The following is a 22,041-nucleotide window of genomic DNA, read 5'->3' as shown; positions in this document are numbered from 1 at the left end:
ACAAACTCCTTTTCCCTTCCCCTCCCCACAACAGACACCCTGTGAGGTAGGTAGGCCTGAGAGAGCTCTTTCCAGAACTGCCCTTGAGAGAACAGCTCTGAGAGAACTTGTGACTGACCCAAGGTCACATCAGCAGGTGCATGTGGAGGAAGAGAAGAAGAGATTGGATTTATACCTCGCCCTTCGCTCAGAGTCTCAGTGCGGCTTACGAACGCCTTTCCCTCCCCCTCCCCACAACAGAGTGTGATTTCCCAGGAAGGAGGGAGCAGGGACTGGATGGGAGAGGAGGAGGAGGAGGAGGAGAAGAGATTGGATTTATACCCTGCCCTCCGCTCAGAGTCTCAGAGTGGCTTACAAACTCCTTTTCCCTCCCCCTCCCCACAACAGACACCCGGTGAGGCAGGTGGGGCTGAGAGAGCTCTTTCGAGGACTGCCCTTGAGAGAACAGCTCTGTCAGAACTACGGCTTGCCCAAGGTCATCCAGCAGCTGCAAGCGGAGGCGTGGGGAATCCAACCCGGTTCTCCCCGGTTAGAGTCCGCGCGCTTCACCATGACACCAAACTGGCCCCTGCAAACGCCCAGGCTCACTCACAGTGGGGGATGCTGGCTCCCGTCCTCCCGTCCTGCACCCCGGCCAGGTTTCTGGCGGCGGCCCTTCTTGGGGGAGCCCCGGGCCGCCCCCTCGGCTCCTCCAGCCCCTTCTTCTGAGCTTTCATTCTGCTGATCTTCTCGCTGTACATCTTAGCCAAGGCATGGACTTTGTTGATGATCCGTTCCGAGTTCTCCAAGAGACACGGGTCCCCGTTCTCGTAGATGTCCAGCGACGGGAGGTAGCCGGAAGATCCATCAGCCACCGCGGTCACCGGCCTCCTCTCGGCCGCTCCGCCGTGCGTTCCGTGTTCCGGATTTCTGCTTGGAACTGATGGGGGGTCCTCCAGGTCGGAATCCTCCACAATGCGCAAAGCTTCTACGTACACCGGAGTCTCTTGGGGGCAATACAATTCTCTGCTGCCTGTTTTGGCACCTTTCTTCGGGGTGTCGAGGATGCTGCGTTCTTTTTCCTGCCAGGCTTTCCGGATCTCTGCGCAGGACTTGAACTCGGGCTCCACCTCCTCCTCTAAGCCACTCCCACTTTTGGACCTGTGACGGTTCCTTTCTTGGCCCGCATCGTTAGGGGTGTCATTCGATCGGATGCCCGTAGATGAGTTCTGCCCCTCCTCGGAATTCTTACCGCCGCTATGCAGCAACGGGGATTCTCTGCTATGGGAAAGCTCCATCCCGTCTGGTGATTGGGCGCCATCAGACTGGCTCCGCCCTCTTTTGGAATGTTCCAGATTCGGGGCCAGCTGGCTCTGCCCTTCCTCGGAATCCTCGTGGCAGGAAGGCATTTGTGTGCTACATGATTGGCTCCTGCTCCTGACGGAATGATCATGATTGGAGGCGCTGGGGGGTGGGCGGGGCTTCCGGGATTTGGCCCTGCCCACTCTGCCATCCTGGGCATCATTTTGGCTTAAGATGCTGTTGAATCGAAGGACGGACTCCCGCACCACGCCGGTGGGCACAGCAGGGGTGCACTCTTTCTTGCCCGGTCCGGGCGCCTTCGTCAGTGCCTCTGCTCCCTCGTAATAACTCTTGATCTTCTCGATCAGCAGCCAGTCGTCTTTGCTTAGTGTAGACTCTCGCTTGGCCCCTTTCTCCTCTTTGTCCAAGCCAACCGATGAGCTCTGGGGGCACGGGGTCGGCCGGTTGGCTCCGTCTCCACCCCCCTGTGGCGGGTGCTCCCCGTCCATTGCCTCCTGCTCGGAGAAGACAGCGCCGTCGGCATCTTCCGGCTTGCTGCAGACTTCTTCTGAGGCCAGCTCCTCCAAGACGTGAAGGGGAGACGGGCCGTTCTCCTCATCCCGCTGCTGCTCCTCCTCTCCTTCAGAGGAGTCGCTGGCGAAGGAGTGGCCGAGCACCGGAGGGGCCCGTTCCTGGAGGGAGTCGCTTTGGGACGGGGCGCCGAGGGGCTCGAAGGGCACACCTTCCTGGGCGTCCGGCTCCTTCTCCTCCTCCTCCTCCAGTTCTTCCAGGGCATCGTTCTGGAGGGGTTGATCCTACGCAAAGGCAAAGACACAGAGGCTTGCTTCAGACATCACACGAAAGCATGCTTTGTTTTAACCCAGGCCCGTAGCTACCGCGGGGCCCACGGCCCACCATTTTTATGGGCCCCTCCCCTGAGCCTCGGCTCCCCCTCCTTCCCCCGTCCCCCCTCGCCTCCAATCATTTAACACGCAGAAGAGCAGAGGGCGGCTAGGCATCGGCAGACTCCCTCCCTGGGAAACCAGCAGGGCTTCACCTGGGCCGGCCTGGGCTTAGGGTTGGTCCCCTGAGTTGGAGCAGGCGGGAGGGGAGCCTTTGGGAATACTCTGCATCTGACGGACTGTGGGCGTCTTCCTTGGGAGCCGGCCTCACGGAACTCGGCGGAGGATCGACTGACTCCCGAGTAAACGGTGCCGGCTCAGGGTGCAGACACCCAAAGGGGGAACAATCGGGATCTAAACTGAATCGCCATTAAAAAGGGGGGGGCCTTCGGATTCGAGGAGAGAGGGCGGCGCGAGCTCCCTTCTTTGCCAGGAACCAGCCCTTTAAAGGCTTGGTCTCATGACCTGGGAAGGAGTCCAGCCCGCAGGGCTGCGGGGATAGGGAGGCGGCCAGTTTGCGAGCCGCTCAGCCAGCCCCTCCGCGGCCCTTCGCTCACCCCCTCCTGCAGCCACTGTCCGGAGAGGTCTGCCCGCCGCCCAGGGGTCATGTCATGGAAAAAGAGGTGCAGGAGCTCATTAGCACAACTCATTAACATAACTCATTTGCATATGCCACACCCCCTGACGTCACCGGACGTGTGTCAGAAGGCAACACCCACCGCTCAGGCGCCACTGGACTGTTCTGGATTGCTAGCTATTTGGGGGGGGGAGGAATGTGCAGATCTGTCCTCGCAGAGGAGGGAGAGCTTGTACCTGAATAAAACTTGGTCTTAAAGGTGCCACTGGACTGTTTTGGGCCCGGGGGGGGGCGGCTCTGCAACTTACCTGGCTGCTTCTTGCTCTGACTGAGGGCTGCTGGGAGCAGGGGGTGGGGATTGCTGCATGTGCCCGCCCCCTGGGCTCTTTACTGCCGGAGCTCCACTCCCGTGCGCTCCTGCAGGAAATGACGCCTGCCGCCGCCCCTCCCTTCTGTTCCCTAGCTCTCCTCAGCCCCCCCATGTGTAGCTCTCCCCACAGACCCGGGCACGCTGGGATGGCCAGCCGTCTCCCCCCCGGGATCATGCCAGAAGCAGCATGAGAGGAGGAGGGGGAAAGGGGAGGGGACGCGGGTAGTGGGTATGAGCACGGCATGGCAGTACCGCACCGACATAGAATAGCAGGCAGGCCCCCCGAGAAAAACATTCCCCTCCCTCCCTGAGCAAGAAGTTGTTAGCTTTGGGGCTGTTTTAACTATGGTCTGTTTGCAAACCCCGGATTTGGCCCGCAGATGATGGTTTGCCTCAACAAAAGCTGGAGCCATCGCCTTTGCTGGTTCCCCCGGCCTCCTTCGCAAAGATCCTGCTGGCTTCCTGGCCAGCAACACAGAGGAGGCTGGATTACAGAATAGTACTAATAATAAGGGCTGCGGTGGGTCAAGTGGTTAAGAGGAGGCTGAACTGCAGACCAGAAGGTCGGTAGTTCGGCAGTTTGAGACCCGAGTGCCGAGTGAGCTCCCGTCTCCGGCCCCAGCTCCTGCCAACCGAGCAGTTCGAAAGTAAGAAATTGCAAGTAGATAAATAGGTACCGCTTTGGTGGGAAGGTAACAGCGTTCCGTGAGCCTAGGTGTTTAGTCATGCTGGTCACATGACCACGGAAACGTCTTCGGACAGCGCTGGCTCTTTGGATTGGAAATGGAGACGAGCACCGCATCCCTAGAGTCGGATTCGACTGGCTTTCGAGCAAGGGAAACCTTTACCTTTTACCTTTACTAATAATAAACCAGGATGCCGCGACTCAGATAAAACCACAGTCAACGCCAATGTTCCCTCTAAGCTGTGGAGTCTTGTGAGCAAAAATTCTACTTTCTGAGCTACTGGCATTAAAGTTGTGAGTGAACGATTTGGCAAATGCAGAAATTAGTTTGCTCTGGAGCCCTCCTTCCTGAGCGAAGACAAAAATGTGCGAGCCGGAGGCTAAAAAACTGTGAGCTAGCTCAGACTAACTCTGCTTAGAGGGAACACTGGTCAACGCTAAACATGGTTAATGAACCAACCCAGAATTTCAGGTCCTACTGGGGGCTTTCCTAGCTAACCGTGGTCAGTGGAAGTGCCCACATCCGGATGGTCCCAGCGACCAGAGTCAGGGGATATAAACGATGGTTTGAAGTGATGCCGAAGAGTTGCTGGCACTCCACACCCGGGTGATATTTTGGATCCAGTTTTGTTTTTCTTTTCCCCAAAGATCCCGTTTCCTTTTTAGCAAGAGTCAAAGAGATCTTTGCAACCGAATGCAACCGAATACAACCAAATGCAACCGAAACGATGTAGAAAGCTACCAGCGGGTGTTCAGGCCACGCTCCGTGTAAGCTGTTTCTGTATTTTATTGGGTTCTGGGCTTTTCCTACCCGTCCCCCCACCGCAAGCATAGTTATTCATAACCCTCCTCTCCAGTCTTCAGCCTCACCTTTTCTATAAAGAAACAGATATCAAATAAAAGTGCCCCTGAGCGTGCACAGAATTCCTGTCCGCTAAGCCACCACAGCCAGTTCCTGCACACCTAGGGACCCAAATCATATCTGACCCTAAGTTGGGGAGTAGGTGCCTAGCTGCCGGCGACGGGAGAAGCGACTGCTCCGTTCCTTTAGAGACTGCGGGACTCATTGCCCCATGAGCTTTGGAGAACAGCTGGCGTAAATGGCTTTAGGAAAACAGCTGGATAGATTCGCAGCCAGAGGTGGCTGGTAGCCCAAAGTGGCCATTAGGGGGTAGCGAAATTATCTAGGGCTCGTCCCTTGGTTCAAGTATATTGAGGATAGACAATTAAGAACATAAGAACATCAGAAGAGCCCTGTTGGATCAGACCAGTGAGGGTCCCTCTAGCCCAGCATCCCGTCTCACACAGTGGCCAACCTGTTCCTCTGTACAGCCAACAACAGGGCAGAGAGGCCGAGGCCTTCCCCTGATAAGAACATCAGAAGAGCCCTGCTGGATCAGACCAGTGGCCCATTTAGTCCAGCATCCCATCTCACACGGTGGCCAACCATTTCCTCTGGAAAGCCAACAATAGGGCAGAGAGGCCGAGGCTTTCCCCCAATGTTGCCTCCTCCTGGCACTGGGATTCAGAGGTTTAGTGCCTCTGAATGTGGAGGTTCGTCTCAGTCACCACCATGGCTAGTAGCCATTGATAGACTTATCCTCCATGAATCTCTCAAATCCCCTTCCAAAGCTGTTTATTCCTGTGGCCATCACTACACCGTCTGGCAGCGAATGCCACATTTGAAACCTTTGTTGGGTGAACAAATATGCCTTTTGTTTAGCAGCACAAGAAGGCGAAGAGTTGGTTTCTATGCCCTGCTTTTCACTACCCGAAGGAGTCTCAGAGCGGCTTACAGTCGCCTTCCCTTCCCCTCCCCACAACAGACACCCCGTGAGGCAGACTGGGGCTGAGAGAGCTCTGAGAACTGCTCTTGGGAGAACAGCTCTGGGAGAACTTGTGACTGACCCAAGGTCACCCAGCTGGCTTCATGTGGAGGAGTGGGGAATCAAACCCGGTTCTCCAGATTAGAGTCCACCGCTCTTAACCACTACACCAAACTGGTGCACAAATCTTAGCAGTGGTACAGGACAGGGTTGCCGGCCTCCAGGTACGGCCCGGAGTTCTCCCAGGACCTGTAACCTGTCTCCAGACGACCTGCTCCCAAAGCTTGGAAGGAAAATCCGGAGGCTCCACCTCCTTGGTTACCTGTGCACCCGCGCTGGACACCTCCAGGTTCGCCGGTCCCAGAAGAGTCCCCGATTCCTTGTCCAGGCCCCGCTGGCTTAGCAGCTCCAGGATCTCCTCTGTGATGGACAGGTTGGCAGGGACGGGCTCTTCGGGGAGAGAGAACTCCCCCTCTCCTTCCTCCGGGTCCGAATCCCCCGGCTCAGCCTCCATCACGCTGGATGCCAGAGTGCAGGGACTCCCGGAGGGGCGGCCGGGCTCGGCGGCCGGGAAGAGCTCTCCGTCGCTGTCGGCGTGCTGCACAGAGAGAACGTGGCATCACAAACGAGTATCAGGTGGGCCTTGTGAGGCCAACGGTTCTAACACGAGACTTGACGGAAGGGATCCCCCCAAGGGCTTGCCATCCTCCAGGCGGTGGCTGGAGAACTCCGGGTGACGGAGATCAGTTTACCCGGAGAAAATGGCTGCCTTGAAAGGTGGGCTCTGTGGGCGCTGCATCCCCTTGAAGACCCTCCCCGCCCCAAACCCCACCCTCCTCAGGCTCCGCCCCCAGGATCTCCACGTCTTTCCCAACCCAGAGCTGGCAACTCTAATCCCCAACGGGGTGCCCGTGGGCGCCACGGAACCCTCCGGCAGTTTCCCCGGAGCCCATGTGGGTCCTTTGCCTAGCAAGGCTTCTGATTGGCTACTGGGGATTTGATTGGCCGTTCGGATCTATTAAAAAGTTGCTTTGGCAGCAGCTGGCAGCACAACACAAGCATCTCTGGTGGCCATTTTGTGGCCGGCCCCACCTCCTGCAACGGCCATTTTGTGGCAGCCGTTTTGTGGCCACGCCCACCGTGTTGTGTCAGAATTCCAAAGGTGCCCACAGGGTCAAAACGTTTGGGGACCCGTGCTTTACAGATTTAAAAGAAGCAAACTGGGCACCATTACGCCCAGTATCTTTCCCTTTGTTTAGGGTTGCCAAATCTAAATCACTCACCGGCGGGGGGGAGCGTCTTCTCGCTCCGGGAGCTGGCTGGGGATGTGTGCGCGCGCGCACACGCGCCATTGGAATGTCACCGGAAGTGACACACGACGTAGCACGTTGGGGGCGTGGCCAAGATCGTCGGGGGGGAACCATATGGTTTCCCCCCCCGACGATCTGGGCCCCCCCCCCCACACCCCCCCAACGTGTCGTACGTCGTGCGTCACCTCTGGTGACGCAGCTTTGGGGGGCGGGGTTCCCCCTGGGGCCCAATTTTGCCCCCCGGCCCCATTTGGCAACCCTACCTTTGTTGCTTTACGGGACAACATCCAGGCCCAGGCATTAGAACATTTGGACCGTACCTTTCCAGAACTTCAAACAGAATCCACAATCGATTTTTGCTCTCTTGGTAAAGGAATGACGACCTTGGTGTTCCCTCTAAGCTGAGTTAGTGTGAGTTAGCTCACAGTTTTTTAGCCTCCGGCTCACATTTCTGTCTTAGCTCACGAAGGGCAGCTCCGGAGCAAATGAGTTTACGCAGCAGCCAAATCGCTCGCTCACAACTTTAATGCCAGCAGCTCACAAAGTAGGATTTTTGCTCACAAGACTCCACAGCTTAGAGGGAGCGTTACCTTGGACAGTCGAACAGTGGCAGCTGCTAATTTTTGTCCACCTCGAACCATCCAAACCCCCCAGAAATTCCCAAAGCGTTCATGGCGTCAACTCTAGAAGCAAAACCTCTCTTGGGCTCTGCTGGAATTTAATTGCCAGGATTTTGACGGTGCGACGGCAGGTAAGCTGTGGCAGCCATTTTTTAGGCTTGCCATTTCCCGGGGGGTGGGTGGGTTGCCTGCTTTAGGGACCCCAATCCGCCGGTCCAGATCCGGACGGTGGGGGGAACCCCTCCCAAAAAGTGCCGGGATCGCTCCCAGCACGTCGCCGGGGGGATGCTCTAGCACTCAGCCTAAAAACTCTATGGTACCATAGAGTTTCTGGCCGAATGCTAGAGCGTAACCCTGGCGACGTGCCCAGAGCGATGACGTCACTTCCGGGTGATGTCATTGTGGCATGTGCTCCCGAAGATCTCGATGAAGAGGCTCCGTCCCCCTGCCAAACGCAGGTAGGGACCTGGCAACCTACGCAGCAGCCATTTTGTGGTTGCGCCCACCATGCTCTGTCAGAAATTCACAGGCGTGTGCGGGCTCCAAAACGTTGGGGACCCCTCGTCCACTCTCACGCCCGGGGGGTCGTCTCCCAAGAGGGCCCCTTGAGGAAAACAGCTTCTTAGCCAAACCTCATCCACGCCTAGTAAACCCTTAATCTGGATTCTTCCACATTCCGCCTTGGAAACGTTTTAAGACGTTGCCATTAGAGACCTGCATCGAGGCATTAAGATTTAATGGTTTTTCTTGATGCCTTTAGTGAAATCCGAGAAGTATCTCTCAAGCTACTGAAACTACAATGGCTTTTTAAAAATAAATTCCTGGTCTGTTACAATATTCCCTCTAAACTATGGAGTCTTGTGAGCAAAAATTCTACTTGGTGAGCTACTGGCATTAAAGTTGTGAGTGAGCGTTTCGGCTGCCGCATCAATTAGTTTGCTCTGGAGCCCTCCTTCCTGAGCGGAGACAAAAATGTGTGAGCCGGAGACTAAAAAACTGTGAGCTAGCTCACACTAACCCAGCTTAGTGGGAACACTGGTCTGTTATATGCATATCTTATCTATTTGCTTTGCTTTTATAAATAAAGGTAAAGGTTCCCTTGCTCGAAAGCCAGTCGACTCCGACTCTAGGGTTGCGGTGCTCATCTCCGTTTCAAAGCCGAAGAGCCAGCGCTGTCCGAAGACGTTTCCGTGGTCATGTGGCGGCATGACTAAACACCAAGGCGCACGGAACACTTTTACCTTCCCCCCAAAGTGGTACCTATTTATCTACTTGCAATTTCTTGCTTTCGAACTGCTAGGTTGGCAGGAGCTGGAACTAGAGACGGGAGCTCGCTCCGTCATGCGGCACTACTCGGGTCTTGAACTGCTGAACGACCGACCTGCCACAGCCTGCAGTTCAGCGTCTTAACCACTTGAGCCTCCGCGGTGTTTATAATCCCTAGTAAAATTGTATGTTTCTCGCTGGCTCATTCCATTTGGGACGCTGCGGGGAAGAGAGTCAGTGAGGGGACGGGGACGTCTTGCTGTGGGAAATACATCTGCCACCCCCATCAATAGGGCAAGTCCACAGACGGTAACCTACCTTTAACTCAGTCATGTCTGAGAACATCCCGAGCAGGGAGGAGAGGAGAAGAAAAGAAGAAAAGTTACAATCAACGATTGAGAGAAAGCAGCCAGATTTAATTTTTTAAAAAGAAAACTAACAGCATTAGCCACAGAAATAAGAACGTCTGAAGAGCCCTGCTGGATCAGACCAGTGAGGGTCCATCTAGCCCAGCATCTCGTCTCACAGAGTGGCCAACCAGGTCCCATGGAGGGCCAGCAACAGGGCAGAGAGACCAAAGCCTTCTTCTGCTAAGAACAACAGACGAGCCCTGCTGGATCAGACCAGTGAGGGTCCATCTAGCCCAGCATCTCGTCTCACAGAGTGGCCAACCAGGTCCCATGGAGGGCCAGCAACAGGGCAGAGAGACCAAAGCCTTCTTCTGCTAAGAACAACAGACGAGCCCTGCTGGATCAGACCAGTGGTCCATCTAGCCTAGCATCCCATCCCACATAGTGGCTAACCAGGTCCCATGGAGGGCCAGCAACAGGGCAGAGAAGAAGAAGAAGAAGAAGAAGAAGAAGAAGAAGAAGAAGAAGAAGAAGAAGAAGAAGAAGAAGCAGAAGAAGAAGAAGAAGAAGAAGAAGAAGAAGCAGAAGCAGAAGAAGAAGAAGAAGAAGAAGAAGAAGAACAAGAAGAAGAGATTGGATTTATACCCCGCCCTTCACTTGGAGTCTCAGAGCGGCTTACAAACTCCTTTCCCTCCCCCTCCCCACAACAGACACCCTGTGAGGTGGGTGGGGCTGAGAGAACTCTGACACAAACTGCTCTTTTTCAAGGACAGCTGTGCCAGAGCTTGTGACTGACCCAAGGTCACATCAGCAGGTGCAAGTGGAAGAGTGGGGACTCAAACCCGGTTCTCCCAGATTAGAGTCCACACACTTAACCACTACACCAAACAGAGATACCAAGGCCTTCTCCTGCTAAGAACAACAGAAGAGCCCTGCTGGATCAGACCAGCGGTCCATCTAGCCCATCATCCCGTCTCACAGAATGGCCAACCAGTTCCCGTGGAGGGCCAGCAACAGGGCAGAGAGACCAAGGCCTTCTCCTGCTAAGAACAACAGAAGAGCCCTGCTGGATGAGACCAGTGGTTACTGTAGTCCAGCATCCCGTCTCACAGAGTGGCCAACCAGTTCCTCTGGAGAGCCAACAACAGGGCAGAGAAACTGAGGCCTTCCCCTGTTGACAACATCAGAAGAACCCTGCTGGATGAAAACCAATGGTCCCTCTAGTCCAGCATCCTGTCTCCCACAGGGGCCAGCCAGTTCCTCTGGAGGGCCAACAACCGGGCAGAGAGGCCGAGGCCTTCCCCTGAAGTTGCCTCCTGGCTTGGGATTCAGAGGATTAGTGCCTCTGAATGTGGAGGTTCCCCTCAGTCACCATGGCTAGTAGCCCCTGATGGATGTATCCTCCATGAATCTATCTAACCCCCCTTTTCAAGCTGTCTATTCCTGTGGCCATCACTATATCTTCTGGCCGCGAACCCCACATTTTAATCACCCTCTGCGTAATAAATAAACGATTTCCTCTCGTCCATTCTGGACCCACCCCTCATCAACTTCACGGGGTCCCCTCGTGTGCTAGTCTTTTGGGAGAGGGAGGAAAGTTGTCTCTCTGTCAACTCTCTCCACCCCGTGCATAATTTTATAAACCTCTCCCAGGTCCCCCCCCCCTTAGCCGTGCTAGTCTTTTGGGAGAGGGAGGAAAGTTGTCTCTCTGTCAACTCTCTCCACCCCGTGCATAATTTTATAAACCTCTCCCAGGCCCCCCCCCCTCCTTAGCCGTCTCTTTTCTCCACTGACAAGTCCCAGACCCTTCCGCCTTTCCTCCGAGGGAAGGGGCTCCAGAACAGTAGCAACGGCGTCCCGTTCTCTTGGCAGATCGCCTCGATGGAGAGTTTGGCAGCCGCGTTAATGGGCACTTCAGAACCCTCCTTAAAAACAGCTCCATTAAGACCAGGTTACGAGCCCCGTTTCCTCTCAACTGTCTCTGGCCAGGACTCCCAGAGCGACCCGAGATCCCTTTGGTGGAAGTGCCGGGCGGGCCGAGCTGGGGGTGTTGTGCAGCACAAGGCACCCGTGAGCTCTCCAGGAAAACTCCGCTGGGCACCGTCTTTTGCGACGGGCGGTGGCTCGCCAGGATAGCCAAACAAAATTCCTTTGTTTGGAATTGCCTGAGCTGATGTTCCATAGTGCGGAACGAGACGCACACTCGCACACGAAGCTCCCTTATACTTAAGCAAACCATCGATCCATCAAGGTCAGTATTGTCTACTCAGGCCGGCAGCCGCTCTCCAGGGCCCCGGGCTGTAGTCTTTCCCATCACCTCCCATCTGATACTTTTAACTGGAGGCCCCGGGGATTGAACCGGGGAACTCCTGCATGCCAAGCAGAGGCTCTGGCCACGGACACAGGGCCCCTCTTCGTGGCTCTCCAGGGCCTCAGGCGGAGAAGTCTCTCACAACCCCTACTGCCTGGCTCTTCCAATTGGAGATGTTGGGGATTGAACCTGGGACCTTCTGCATGCCAGGCAGAGGCTCTTCCACTGAGCCACAGCCCCTCTTTACAGCTCTCCAGGGTCTCAGGCGGAGGTCTTTCATAAGAACATAAGAGACGCCAATGTTGGATCAGGCCAAAGGCCCATCCAGTCCAACACTCTGTCACACAATGGCCAAAAATACCAGGTGCCATCAGGAGGTCCAGCAGTGGGGCCAGGACACCAGAAGCCCTCCCACTGTTGACCCCCCCGCAAGCACCAAGAAGACAGAGCATCCGTTGCCCCAGAGCCCCTACCTATACCTTGTGGCTAATAGCCACTGATGGACCTCTGCTCCATATGCTTATTCAATTCCCTTTTGAATTGATTTCCCATCACCTCCTGCCCGGCCCTTTTAGCTGGAGATGCCGGGGATTGAACCCGGGACCTTCTGCATGACAGGCAGAGGCTCTACCCCTGAGCCACAGTCCCTCTTGACAGCTCTCCAGGGTCTCAGGCGGAGGTCTTTCCCATCACCTCCTGCCTGGCCCTTTTGAACTGGAGATGCTGGGGACTGAACCTGGGACCTTCTGCATGCCAGGCACAGGCTCTGGCCACTGAGCCACAGTCCCTCGCCAAATGCGAACATGCATGAAGCTGCCTTCTACTGAACCAGACCCTCGGTCCACCAAGGTCAGTATTGTCTACTCAGACTGGCAGCTGCTCTCCAGGGTCTTCAGACAGAGCTTTTTCACATCACCTCCTACTTGATCCATCTGGTCCTCTTTAACTGGGAATGCCGGGGATTGAACCTGGGACCTTCTGCATGCCAAGCAGAGGCTCTGCCACTGAGCCCTGGTTCCTCCTTCCTACTGAGAGGCTCACGGTGCCTTAAAGGGCTAACAGACTGATTGTGGCAGAAGCTTTTTTGATCCGGAAGTCCCGCCTTCTCCTTCAAGACCCATCAGCCCGCTGAGGGTATTATACCTCTTGCCTTAGAGAATACGTACATCAGTCTTTGTCTGCCACAATCAATCTGTTAGTCATTAAGGAGCTCTCTGGCTCTCTGTCTTGGATGGGATCCGAAGTCTTGATTTGGAAGACATTAAAAGCAGAAAGTAAGACTGGCTGGTTTGGTGGCCCTGAACAAGACACTTCCTTGCCAAATGGGGATGGAGGATGGTTTGCCAGAGAACTGGAAGACGGCCCACTAGAAGATTCCCTTTCCCTGGCCTTCTTTTATCTACTTCTGGCCAAACAATACCTGATCCCGCAAAACTTTTCATGGGAGTGGGAAACATTTCATAGAAATGGGAATTGCTCCGTAACAACCATCAGTTTAGAACAATGGATTCCCCCAGGACCAAACAGTGACAAAGGATTCTTATCTCACTATAGATGCTAGTTTTCTGCCCACCAGCTTTTCCCCTCTTCCAACTGGAGATGTTGGGGATTGAACCTGGGGCTTTCTGCATGCCAAGCAGAGGCTCTTCCACTGAGCCACAGACCCTCTTTACAGCTCTCCAGGGTCTCAGGCTGAGGTCTTTCACTTCACCTCCTGTGTGGCCCTTTTTAACTGGAGATGCTGGGGACTGAACCCGGGACCTTTAAATCAAGCTCCTTTCCTATTGTACCTTTGCATCCTGGTAACTCCCCTCCCACCTTCTGACCGAGATATAAGGACTTAGGGATCTCCAGCTTGTATCTGACGAAGCGAGCTTGGGCTCCCGAAAACTTACGCCCCCCCAAATTTTTTTTGTGGATCTCTAAGGCGTTACGGGACTTGAATCCAGCTCTTCTACTGCACGGCTACCCTCAAACTATTCTGACGCCTTTCAGGGATTCTTCAACGAGGTCTTGAGGCTGACTCTGGGTCAGATTAAGCCTTTCCGTCTCCTTAATGAACAACAGAGAGCCAGTTTGGTGTGGTGGTTAAGAGCGCAGATTCTAATCTGGGAGAGCTGGGTTTGATTTCCCCACTCCTCCACGTACAGCTGCTAGTGCGACCTTGGGTCAGTCACAAGTCCTCTCTGAGCTGTTCTCTCAAGAGCAGTTTCTCTCAGAGCTCTCTCAGCCCCACTGACCTCACAGGGTGCCTGTTGTGGGAAGGGGAAGGGGAAGGAGATTGTAAATTGCTCTGAGACTCCTTTGGGTAATAAAGGGCAGGGTATACAGGGCCGGCTCACTCACTAGGCAAACTAGGCTCTCGCCTAGAGCGCGCCGGCCCTTAGGGGCGCCAAACTGGCACACACACACCCTGTTCTGGTTCAGCTGCAAACACTACTGAGTTTTAAACATGTTATGATCTTTCTGATGATACAAACACCAATTCCACCAAAGAACTTAGCCCTCTGGGCACAGAAGGGTCACTCAGCTGAGTCAAAGAAGAATCTAAGTAGGGGGGCTATTACACAAGGACACTCAAGTTGCAACTGACTTATGGCAACCCCAGCAAGGAACTGTCAAGGCAAGTGAGAAGCAGAGGTTGTTTGCGACTTTGCAGAGTCTTCCTTGGTGGAAGCCAGATGTGCAAAGCAGGCAAAGTTACAGAAGCAAAAGTGAGTGTTAAGAGCATGGGTGCCAGGGGAACGGGAGGTCCGGGGTACAGATCCAATTAATGGGTCCGAGCCATGGTGGGCGCACGGGGGGGGGGGACCGCCAGAAGGGATCCTCGCCTAGGCTGCAAAATAAGCTGGGGCCGGCCCTCCAATAACTTCTAGCACATTTCGCCCTCTGCGCACCTCACATTCACTCTTTTAGAAGTCGGTTTCAGACGCGAGTCGTGTCGGTCTTCCGTAGAAGAATGGGATCTGCATCCAACGGCACCTTCGAGGCCAACCAGCTTTTTGCGGGGTAGAAGCTTTCAAGCCTCAAAGGTCCCTTCCTCAGATAACTTTATCAGAAAGCTTCGGCTTTCTGACCTGAGAATATTGTTGGTCTCTAGGATGCTGCCGGACTGGAACCTAAACTTCCAATTCTCTCTTTTTTAATAATTAAAGAAAAAACCCCTGTCTCCTAGACCCAGTTCCCTCTTTCCGGGAAAAGACTTTGTGAAATTTTGAATTTGAATTTTGAATTTGAAAGTTATTTCGAATGTCAATACTGTTCAGTATTTTGAATTTGAACGTTATTTCGAATGTCAGTACTGGGGGGATGGAAAGGGTCTGTGATCCTCAGAAATATCTCGGCGACACTTGGGATTGTGAGGAAAGGGCGGGAGGCGTCAGGCGCTGCTTCACGACGACACTGCAAGGTAGGGCCTTCAGTCTTCTTCTTCGACAGGTGGGGGAGGGGACTGAGGCCGAGGAGGTCCGAACCCAAATCCCAAATGGGCACAGCGTTAAGGGAAGGAAGAACTTACTCGCTCGATGAAACGATCCTCCGGACTCCTTCGCTGGTTCTGGGGAGGGAGAAGAACAGAGAGAGAGAGAGAGAAATGTCAATTGAGAGGCGGGGGGGAGATGGAGGATAAGGTAGAGTCACTTTAGGACCAAGCGGGCTCTTGCTGAGTCGCAACGAGTATTGTTGAGCAGGCGGGGAATACATTTAGATTACTGGCCTTGGTCTGGAGTATGGCGGAGGGGCTGGGAGTGTTGGAACAGGATCCGGGAGAACCAGGCTCGAATCCCCCACTCGTGCCGTGGAAGTTCGCCGGATGACCTCGGGCCAGTGGCACACTCGTAGCCTAACCTCCCTCACAGGGTTGTTGTGGTGAGGATTAAATGGAGGAGAGGGGAATTAGGTAAGCTATCTTGGGTCCCCATTGGAGAGAAAGGTGGGGGTATAAATGAAGTCAAGAAAGAAAGAAAGAAAGAAAGAAAGAAAGAAAGAAAGAAAGAAAGAAAGAAAGAAAGAAAGAAAGAAAGAAAGAAAGAGAGGAGGAGGAAGAGGAGGAGGAGATTGGATTCATACCCCGCCCTTCACTTCCCAAAGGATTCTCAGAGCGGCTTACAAACTCCTTTCCCTTCCCTTCCCTTCCCCACAATAGACACCCTGTGAGCAATGCTCCCTCTAAGCTGTGGAGCCTTGTGAGCAAAAATTCTGCTTTGTGAGCTACTGGCATTAAAGTTGTGAGTGAGCAATTTGGCTATGGCATCAATTACTTTGCTCTGGAGCCATCCTTCCTGAGCCAATAAGAAAATGTATGAGCCAGAGGCTAAAAAACTGTGACCTGGCTCACACTAACTCAGCTTAGAGGGAACACTGCCTGTGAGGTAGGTGGGGCTGAGAGAGCTCTGACAGAAACTGCTCTTTTTCAAGAACAGCTCTGACAGAACTATGGAAGGAAGGAGGGATAGAGAGAAGAAAGAGAGAGAGAGAGAATGACAGAAAGAAAGAGAGAGATTCCTTTTTAAGAGAAAGGAAGGAAGGAAGGAGAGAGAAAGAGAGAGAAAGCGAAAGAGAAAGAAGATAGAAAGAGAAAGGCAGAGAGAGAGAGATCTCTTTTTAAGAAAGAGAGAGAAGATAAAAAGAGAGAGAGAGAGAGGCAGACAGAAAGAAAGAGAGAGAAGATAAAAAGAGAAAGAGAGAGAGAGAGGCAGACAGAAAGACAGAAAGATAGAAAGAGAGATCCAAGAGAGAGAGAGAGGCAGACAGAAAGACAGAAAGATAGAGAGATCCAAAAGAATGAAAGAGAAAGAGAGAAAGAAAAGAGAGAGAGAGAAAGAGAAAGAAGAGGAGGAGGAGGAGAAGGAACAGTTTGGATTTATACCCCATCCTTCACTCGGAGTCTCAGAGTGGCTGACAAACTCCCTTCCCTTCCCCTCCCCACAACAGACACCCCGTGAGGGAGGTGGGGCTGAGAGAGCTCTGACAGAAACTGCTCTTTTTCAGGGACAGCTCTGACGGAACTACGGCCTGCCCAGGGTCATCCAACCAGCTGCAAGTGGAGAAGTGGGGAATCAAACTCGGTTCTCTCAGATTAGGGTCCGTGCACTTCACCACCACACCAAACTGGTGCAGGCAGGCAGAGAGAGAGAGAGAGAGGAGAGAGAGAGAGAGATATCCCTTTTAAAGAGGAAGGAAAGAAGAAAGGAAGGAGAGAGAAAGCGAAAGAGAAAGAAGACAGAGAGAAAGAGAAAGGTAGAGAGAGAAAGATCCCTTTTTAAGAAAGAAACAGAGAGAGAGAAGATAAAAAGAGAAAGAAAGAGAGAGAGGCAGGCAGAAAGAAAGAAAGATAGAGAGAAGGAAAGAAAGGAAAGAAAACTCATTTCCCAGCTTGCGTCCAGGGAGACCAATGATTTCCTGATGGCACACTGCCCTCTAGTGGCACTCTGCAGAGCAACTAGCACCATCCGGAAATTCCCAAGGATTTCAGTCACGAGCCGTCACCGTCTGGTAATGCCCTGGGCCCATACTTGCCGCCACACCCTTCCCCACATGCCCTTCCAGCACACCCTCACCCGATTGCCTGCGCCCACGGCGATAGGATCCACTCTTCTCCAGCAGAAGGATGGGGCAGCTACGCCGAGCTCTCTCGGGACTATACATGTATTCGGGCGGCTCTGGAAGAAGAAAGGGAGAGCGCCGTTGTGCCTAGAAGGTCATGCTCACGGCACCGCTGAGCCATCGCTTTTGCTCTGGCTTGATGGCGACACTTGGGCAGGCCAACTTGGCCACTAAGAGGAAGCCCGGACTTATCTATCTAGCATCGGCCTAGTCTCCTGGGGCGAACAGCGGGTTCCATCAGGCGAGCAGGGAGATTCTCTGTGCTTCCATAATTTCCTCTTTCCCCCAGTTTACACACAGTCTGATTTAAATGTGATGCTGGTGAGGCCCCACATTCAAATCTGCACTGTTCTCGTGTAAACCGTGCTGCAAGCAGCTTTACATGGAATCACAGAGTTGGAAGGGACCTCCAGGGTCATCTAGTCCTACCCCCTGCACAATGCAGGAATTTCACAACTACCTCTCCCACACACACACACCCCCAGTGACTGCTGTTCCACGCCCAGAAGATGGTAAAAATCCTCCAGGATCCCTGGCCAAACCGGTCTGGAGGAAAATGGCTGCCTGACCCCAAAGTGGCAACCGGCATTTCCCTGGGCGTGTAAGAAAGGGCCACGAGAACTAAGCACTGAGGCAACCCTTCCTGCCCTCCCTCTCGTGATCTGCCGAAGTTCACACAATCAGCATTGCTGTCAGATGGCCATCTAGCCTCTGCTTGGAAACCTCCGAAGAAGGAGAGCCTACCACCACCTCCCGAGGAAGCCTGTTCCACTGAGGAACCGTTCTAATGGTCAGGAAGTCCTTCCTAATATTTAGCCGAAAACTCTTCGGATTTAATTTCGACTTGTTGGTTCTGGTCCGACCTTCTGGGGCAAAAGAAAACAACTCCGCACCATCTACTAGATGACAGCCCTTCAAGGACTTGAAGATGGTGATCCTATCACCTCTTTGTTATCATATCCTTCGTTAGCGATCCGATATCACACAACATCTGTGGCTCTCTGGCGCGCAGACTCGGCATGCCTAGCTGGCTTCGCACAGACCGCAGCACAGTTTCAGGAACCCTAACCCGCTCAGTTCTGTCCCGTCCATTTTGAAAGCCATCGGTACCAGCGGTCACTAGCACGTCTTGTGGTCTAATGCTCCCTCTAAGCTGCGGAGCCTTGTGAGCAAAAATCCTACTCTGTGAGCTCCTGGCACTAAAGCTGTGAGCGCGCGATTTGGCTGCTGCATGAAATCAGTTTGCTCTGGAGCCCTCCTTCCTGAGCTGAGTCAAAAATATGTGAGCTGGAGGGTAAAAAACTGCGAGCTGGCTCGCACCGACTCAGCTTAGAGGGAGCACTGCTTGTGGCGGTGAGTTCCGCCGTCGGCCCGATGCTCTGAAGTCTTTTCAAAGCGCTTCTGGCGGCGGCGCCTCCTTACAGCTCGCCCCGCCTCTCTCACCTGACTGCCGCCTGCCGCGGGTGCAGCCCTTGGACTCGTCCGGCCGAGGGGAAGGCAGCGGCTTCCTCGGCGTGTCCGCGAAGATCTCTGGGGAATCTGCAGCGAAGGGGGGAACGGGATGGCCCGAAAGAACGCACAGAGCTCAGACTGAGTGCTGGAGAAGTACGCTGTGGGGCCGAGCCCCGATATCTCTGGAAAGAGAGGGGAAGGGGAGGGAAGACACTAAAACACTTCCTCTGGAAGCTGTTCTCCAGCAGGACTTGCTTTGCCTGTGTCGGAAAGAAAGAGAAGGCAGAGGGTCAGATCAGCCGCCTGGGAGCCGGTTCTAGGAGGGAACCCAGTTGCGTCTTCAACAAGACACAGGCCCGTAGCTACAGTAGGGCATCTTGGGGCTGCCCCCCCCCGACTTCCCACCCCGGCCTCCCGACTTCTCTCTCTCTCTCTCTCTCATCGCTTTTTAAAACCTTTTACTCTCTCGTCACTCCTGACACAGCCTGTGTGTGTGTGTGTGTGGGGGGGGTGCCCCCAACCAATGGTCCCTCTAAGCTGTGGAGTCTTGTGAGCAAAAACTCTACTCTGTGAGCTACCGGCATTAAAGTTGTGAGCGAGCGATTTGGCTACTGCATAAATTAGTCTGCTCCGGAGCCCTCCTTCCTGAGCGGAGACAAAAATGTGTGAGCTGGAGGCTAAAAAACTGTGAGCTGGCTCACCCTAACTCAGCTTAGAGGGAACACTGCCCCCAACTTATTTAAATGCCACCCAAAGTAAAAAAAACCCAACAACCTGGCTACCGGCCCTGCATGCACAGGAGTAACCCCCCAATTTTGGCACTCCTGCGAACATCTGGGGGCTCTGCGAGGGCTTCGCTCCGGCCACAGGATCCATCTACATGCATCGTCGGTGTCGTCCGTATTAAAAAATAAAGTGGTATCGGTGGTGCGTTCAGGTGTCGCGTCAGCACGGGTTTGGTGGTGGAAAGTGCCGTCGAGTCACGGCTCCCTTATGCTGGCCCCGTGGGGTTTCAGGGCAAGCGACGTTCGGAGGTGGGTTGGCCATCGCCTGCCTCTGCGTGGCGACCCCGGACTTCCTTGGTGGTCTCCCATCCAAGGACTAAACAAAGCCGACCCTGCTTAGCATCTGGGCTCTGACAAGAGTGAGGTACCCTGGGCCATCCAGGTGAAGGCAACAGACGTTCAGAGGTGGTTCGCCATGGCCTGCCTCTGCATAGCAACCCCGGACTTCCTTGGTGGTCTCCCATCCAAGGACTAAACAAAGCCGACCCTGCTTAGCATCTGAGCTCTGACAAGAGTGAGGTACCCTGGGCCATCCAGGTGAAGGCAACAGACGTTCAGAGGTGGTTGGCCATCGCCTGCCTCTGCGTAGCAACCCTGGCCTTCCTCGGTGGTCTCCCGTCCAAGTACCCACCAGGGCCGACCCTGCTTAGCTTCCCATATCTGATGAGGTCAGGTGAGCCTGGGCCATCCAGGTCAGGTCAAGAGACCTTTGCCATCGCCTGCCTGTCAGCTATGCTGCCATGGGGGTTGGGGAGTTCCTTTTGTGTCTTGTTAAGGGCTCTTGCATGCCTATCCCGGCTGTTCTGCCTTTGCTGAAACGCTGATCTCGACAGATGTGCAGGAGGAGGTTGTGTTGTCTGGAGAAGCTCCTATGTACCGTGAGAGACTCCGGGTTCCCAGCTTTAGCCACCTAACGGTTGCCTGGCTTATCCCGCGTGCGGGAGGGTGCCTAATTGGCCAATGCCATGGGGTGTGTGGGGGTGCATACAAATACCCTATACCCTATATCCTATTCTGCTGTACTGGCTGTGGCCATTCTTAACAGTGCCTGTGTTACTGCATCTATAGGTAAAGGTAAAGGTTTCCCTTGCTTGAAAGCCAGTCGAGTCCGACTCTAGGGTTGCGGCGCTCATCTCCATTTCCAAGCCGAAGAGCCAGCGCTGTCCGAAGACATTTCCGTGGTCACGTGGCCGGCATGACTAAACACCGAGGCGCACGGGACGCTGTTCCCTTCCCACCAAAGGGGTACCTATTTATCTGCATCTGTAGCTTTGCCATAAAAGTATAACCGTTTCTGAATGCGTGTGCTTCGTGGTGAGCTGTGGGTTCTGACACTGCCTCTGCGTAGCGACCACAAACTTCCAAGCTTCTGAGATCTGAGGAGTCCAAGCTGGCCTGGGCCCATCCAGGTCAAGGCGAGAGACATTCACAGGTTCGCCATCGCCTGCCTCCGCACAGCAACCGTGGACTTCCTCGGTGGTCTCCTACCCAAGTACTAACCAGGGCTGACCCTGCTTTGGTTCCGAGATCTGAGGACTCCGAGCTAGCTTCGGCCGTCCAGGTCAAGGCAGCCCTAATCTGCGGGCACCCCAAAAGGTGAAACCAGTAGCCATCTCGGATGTCCTTGTTTTCGTGGAAAAATTAATGCCAAGGCTCGTCGCTGTTTGGACAGCACGACCACTCTCCTCCCGAGTCACGGACAGAATCGAACCTTCTCCGAAGAGGAGGTAAAACTAGATGTCGCTCTAGGGTCGCCAGCTCTGGGTCTGGGAATGCCTGGAGATTTTGGGGGTGGAGCCTGAAGAGGGCGGGGCTTGGGGAGGGGAGGGGCTTCAGTGGGGTCTAGTGACATACAGCCCACCTTCAAAAGCAGCCATTTTCTCCAGGGGAACTGATTCCCTGCGGCCGGGAGATCGGTGTTCCCTCTAAGCTGTGGAGTCTGGTGAGCAAAGATTTTACTTTGTGAGCTGCTGGCATTAAAGTCGTGAGCGAGCGATTTGGCTCCTGCATAAATTAGTTTGCTCTGGAGCCCTCCTTCCTGAGCTAAGAAAAAAAACGTGTGAGCCGGAGGGTAAAAAACTGTGAGCTGGCTCACACTAACTCAGCTTAGAGGGAACACTGGTGGTACTCCCAGGAAATCTCCAGCCTCTGCCTCTGGAACTTGAGAAACATGTTCTCCTAGGCAGGTTACTATGTTTGCCGCAAGGGTTCCGATGGGACCCTAGAAAACTGCAGCCATTTTAAGAGTTCTATACTCACAAAGGGAATTCATTGCGCCTTATGTCTTGTATGTACATCACTGTCCTTGGGAAAGGATTCTATTCGATAAGGGTGAATGACTAGAGTCCCCTGGGACGAGTGCTTGTGAAACTGACAAGAAGCGGTTTGCGTGTTTGAACGGAGTGTAAACCTGCTCTTCCATATACTGTTTGGGTGAACCGATGTTTGTTAATCCTTGACACAATATTTGTATAATAGTATAGAAAAAAATTTAAAAAAGAAAAATAAAGAGCGCAAAACAGATCTACCTTAAGCATACACAGGGGTCATTGCATAGAAAAAGAGGTGCAGGAGCTCATTAGCATAACTTATTTGCATATGCCACACCCCCTGACGTCACCGGAAGTGTGTCAGAAGGCAACACCCACCGCTCAGGCTCCGCTGGACTGTTTTGGATTGCTAGCTATTGGGGGGGGGGGGGG

At 53.9% G+C, this 22,041-nt stretch overlaps 1 protein-coding gene and 1 non-coding gene across 2 annotated transcripts in view; both read right to left on the bottom strand.

Moving 5' to 3' along the window:
* PLEKHG2 (pleckstrin homology and RhoGEF domain containing G2) overlaps positions 1-22,041 on the bottom strand; it is an 81,480-nt gene that overhangs the window by 9,867 nt on the left and 49,572 nt on the right. Inside the window, exons 12-18 of the mRNA XM_015418784.1 lie at positions 18,769-18,814; positions 18,546-18,641; positions 17,057-17,158; positions 15,016-15,054; positions 9,156-9,172; positions 5,964-6,239; positions 593-2,096 (exon numbers count right to left, since the gene is read on the bottom strand). Coding sequence (XP_015274270.1) covers positions 593-2,096; positions 5,964-6,239; positions 9,156-9,172; positions 15,016-15,054; positions 17,057-17,158; positions 18,546-18,641; positions 18,769-18,814 — 2,080 coding nt within the window. The remainder of the gene's footprint in view (positions 1-592; positions 2,097-5,963; positions 6,240-9,155; positions 9,173-15,015; positions 15,055-17,056; positions 17,159-18,545; positions 18,642-18,768; positions 18,815-22,041) is intronic.
* On the bottom strand, positions 12,075-12,146 carry TRNAD-GUC. The gene has a single exon. It is a non-coding gene; the product is annotated as a tRNA-Asp (tRNA).

This window comes from Gekko japonicus, unplaced genomic scaffold, assembly GCF_001447785.1.
Source record: "Gekko japonicus isolate JY-2015 unplaced genomic scaffold, Gekko_japonicus_V1.1 scaffold1198, whole genome shotgun sequence".
Lineage (NCBI taxonomy): Eukaryota > Metazoa > Chordata > Lepidosauria > Squamata > Gekkonidae > Gekko > Gekko japonicus.
Note: the sequence above shows the minus strand (reverse complement) of the source record. Positions and strands in the feature narration are given on the sequence as shown.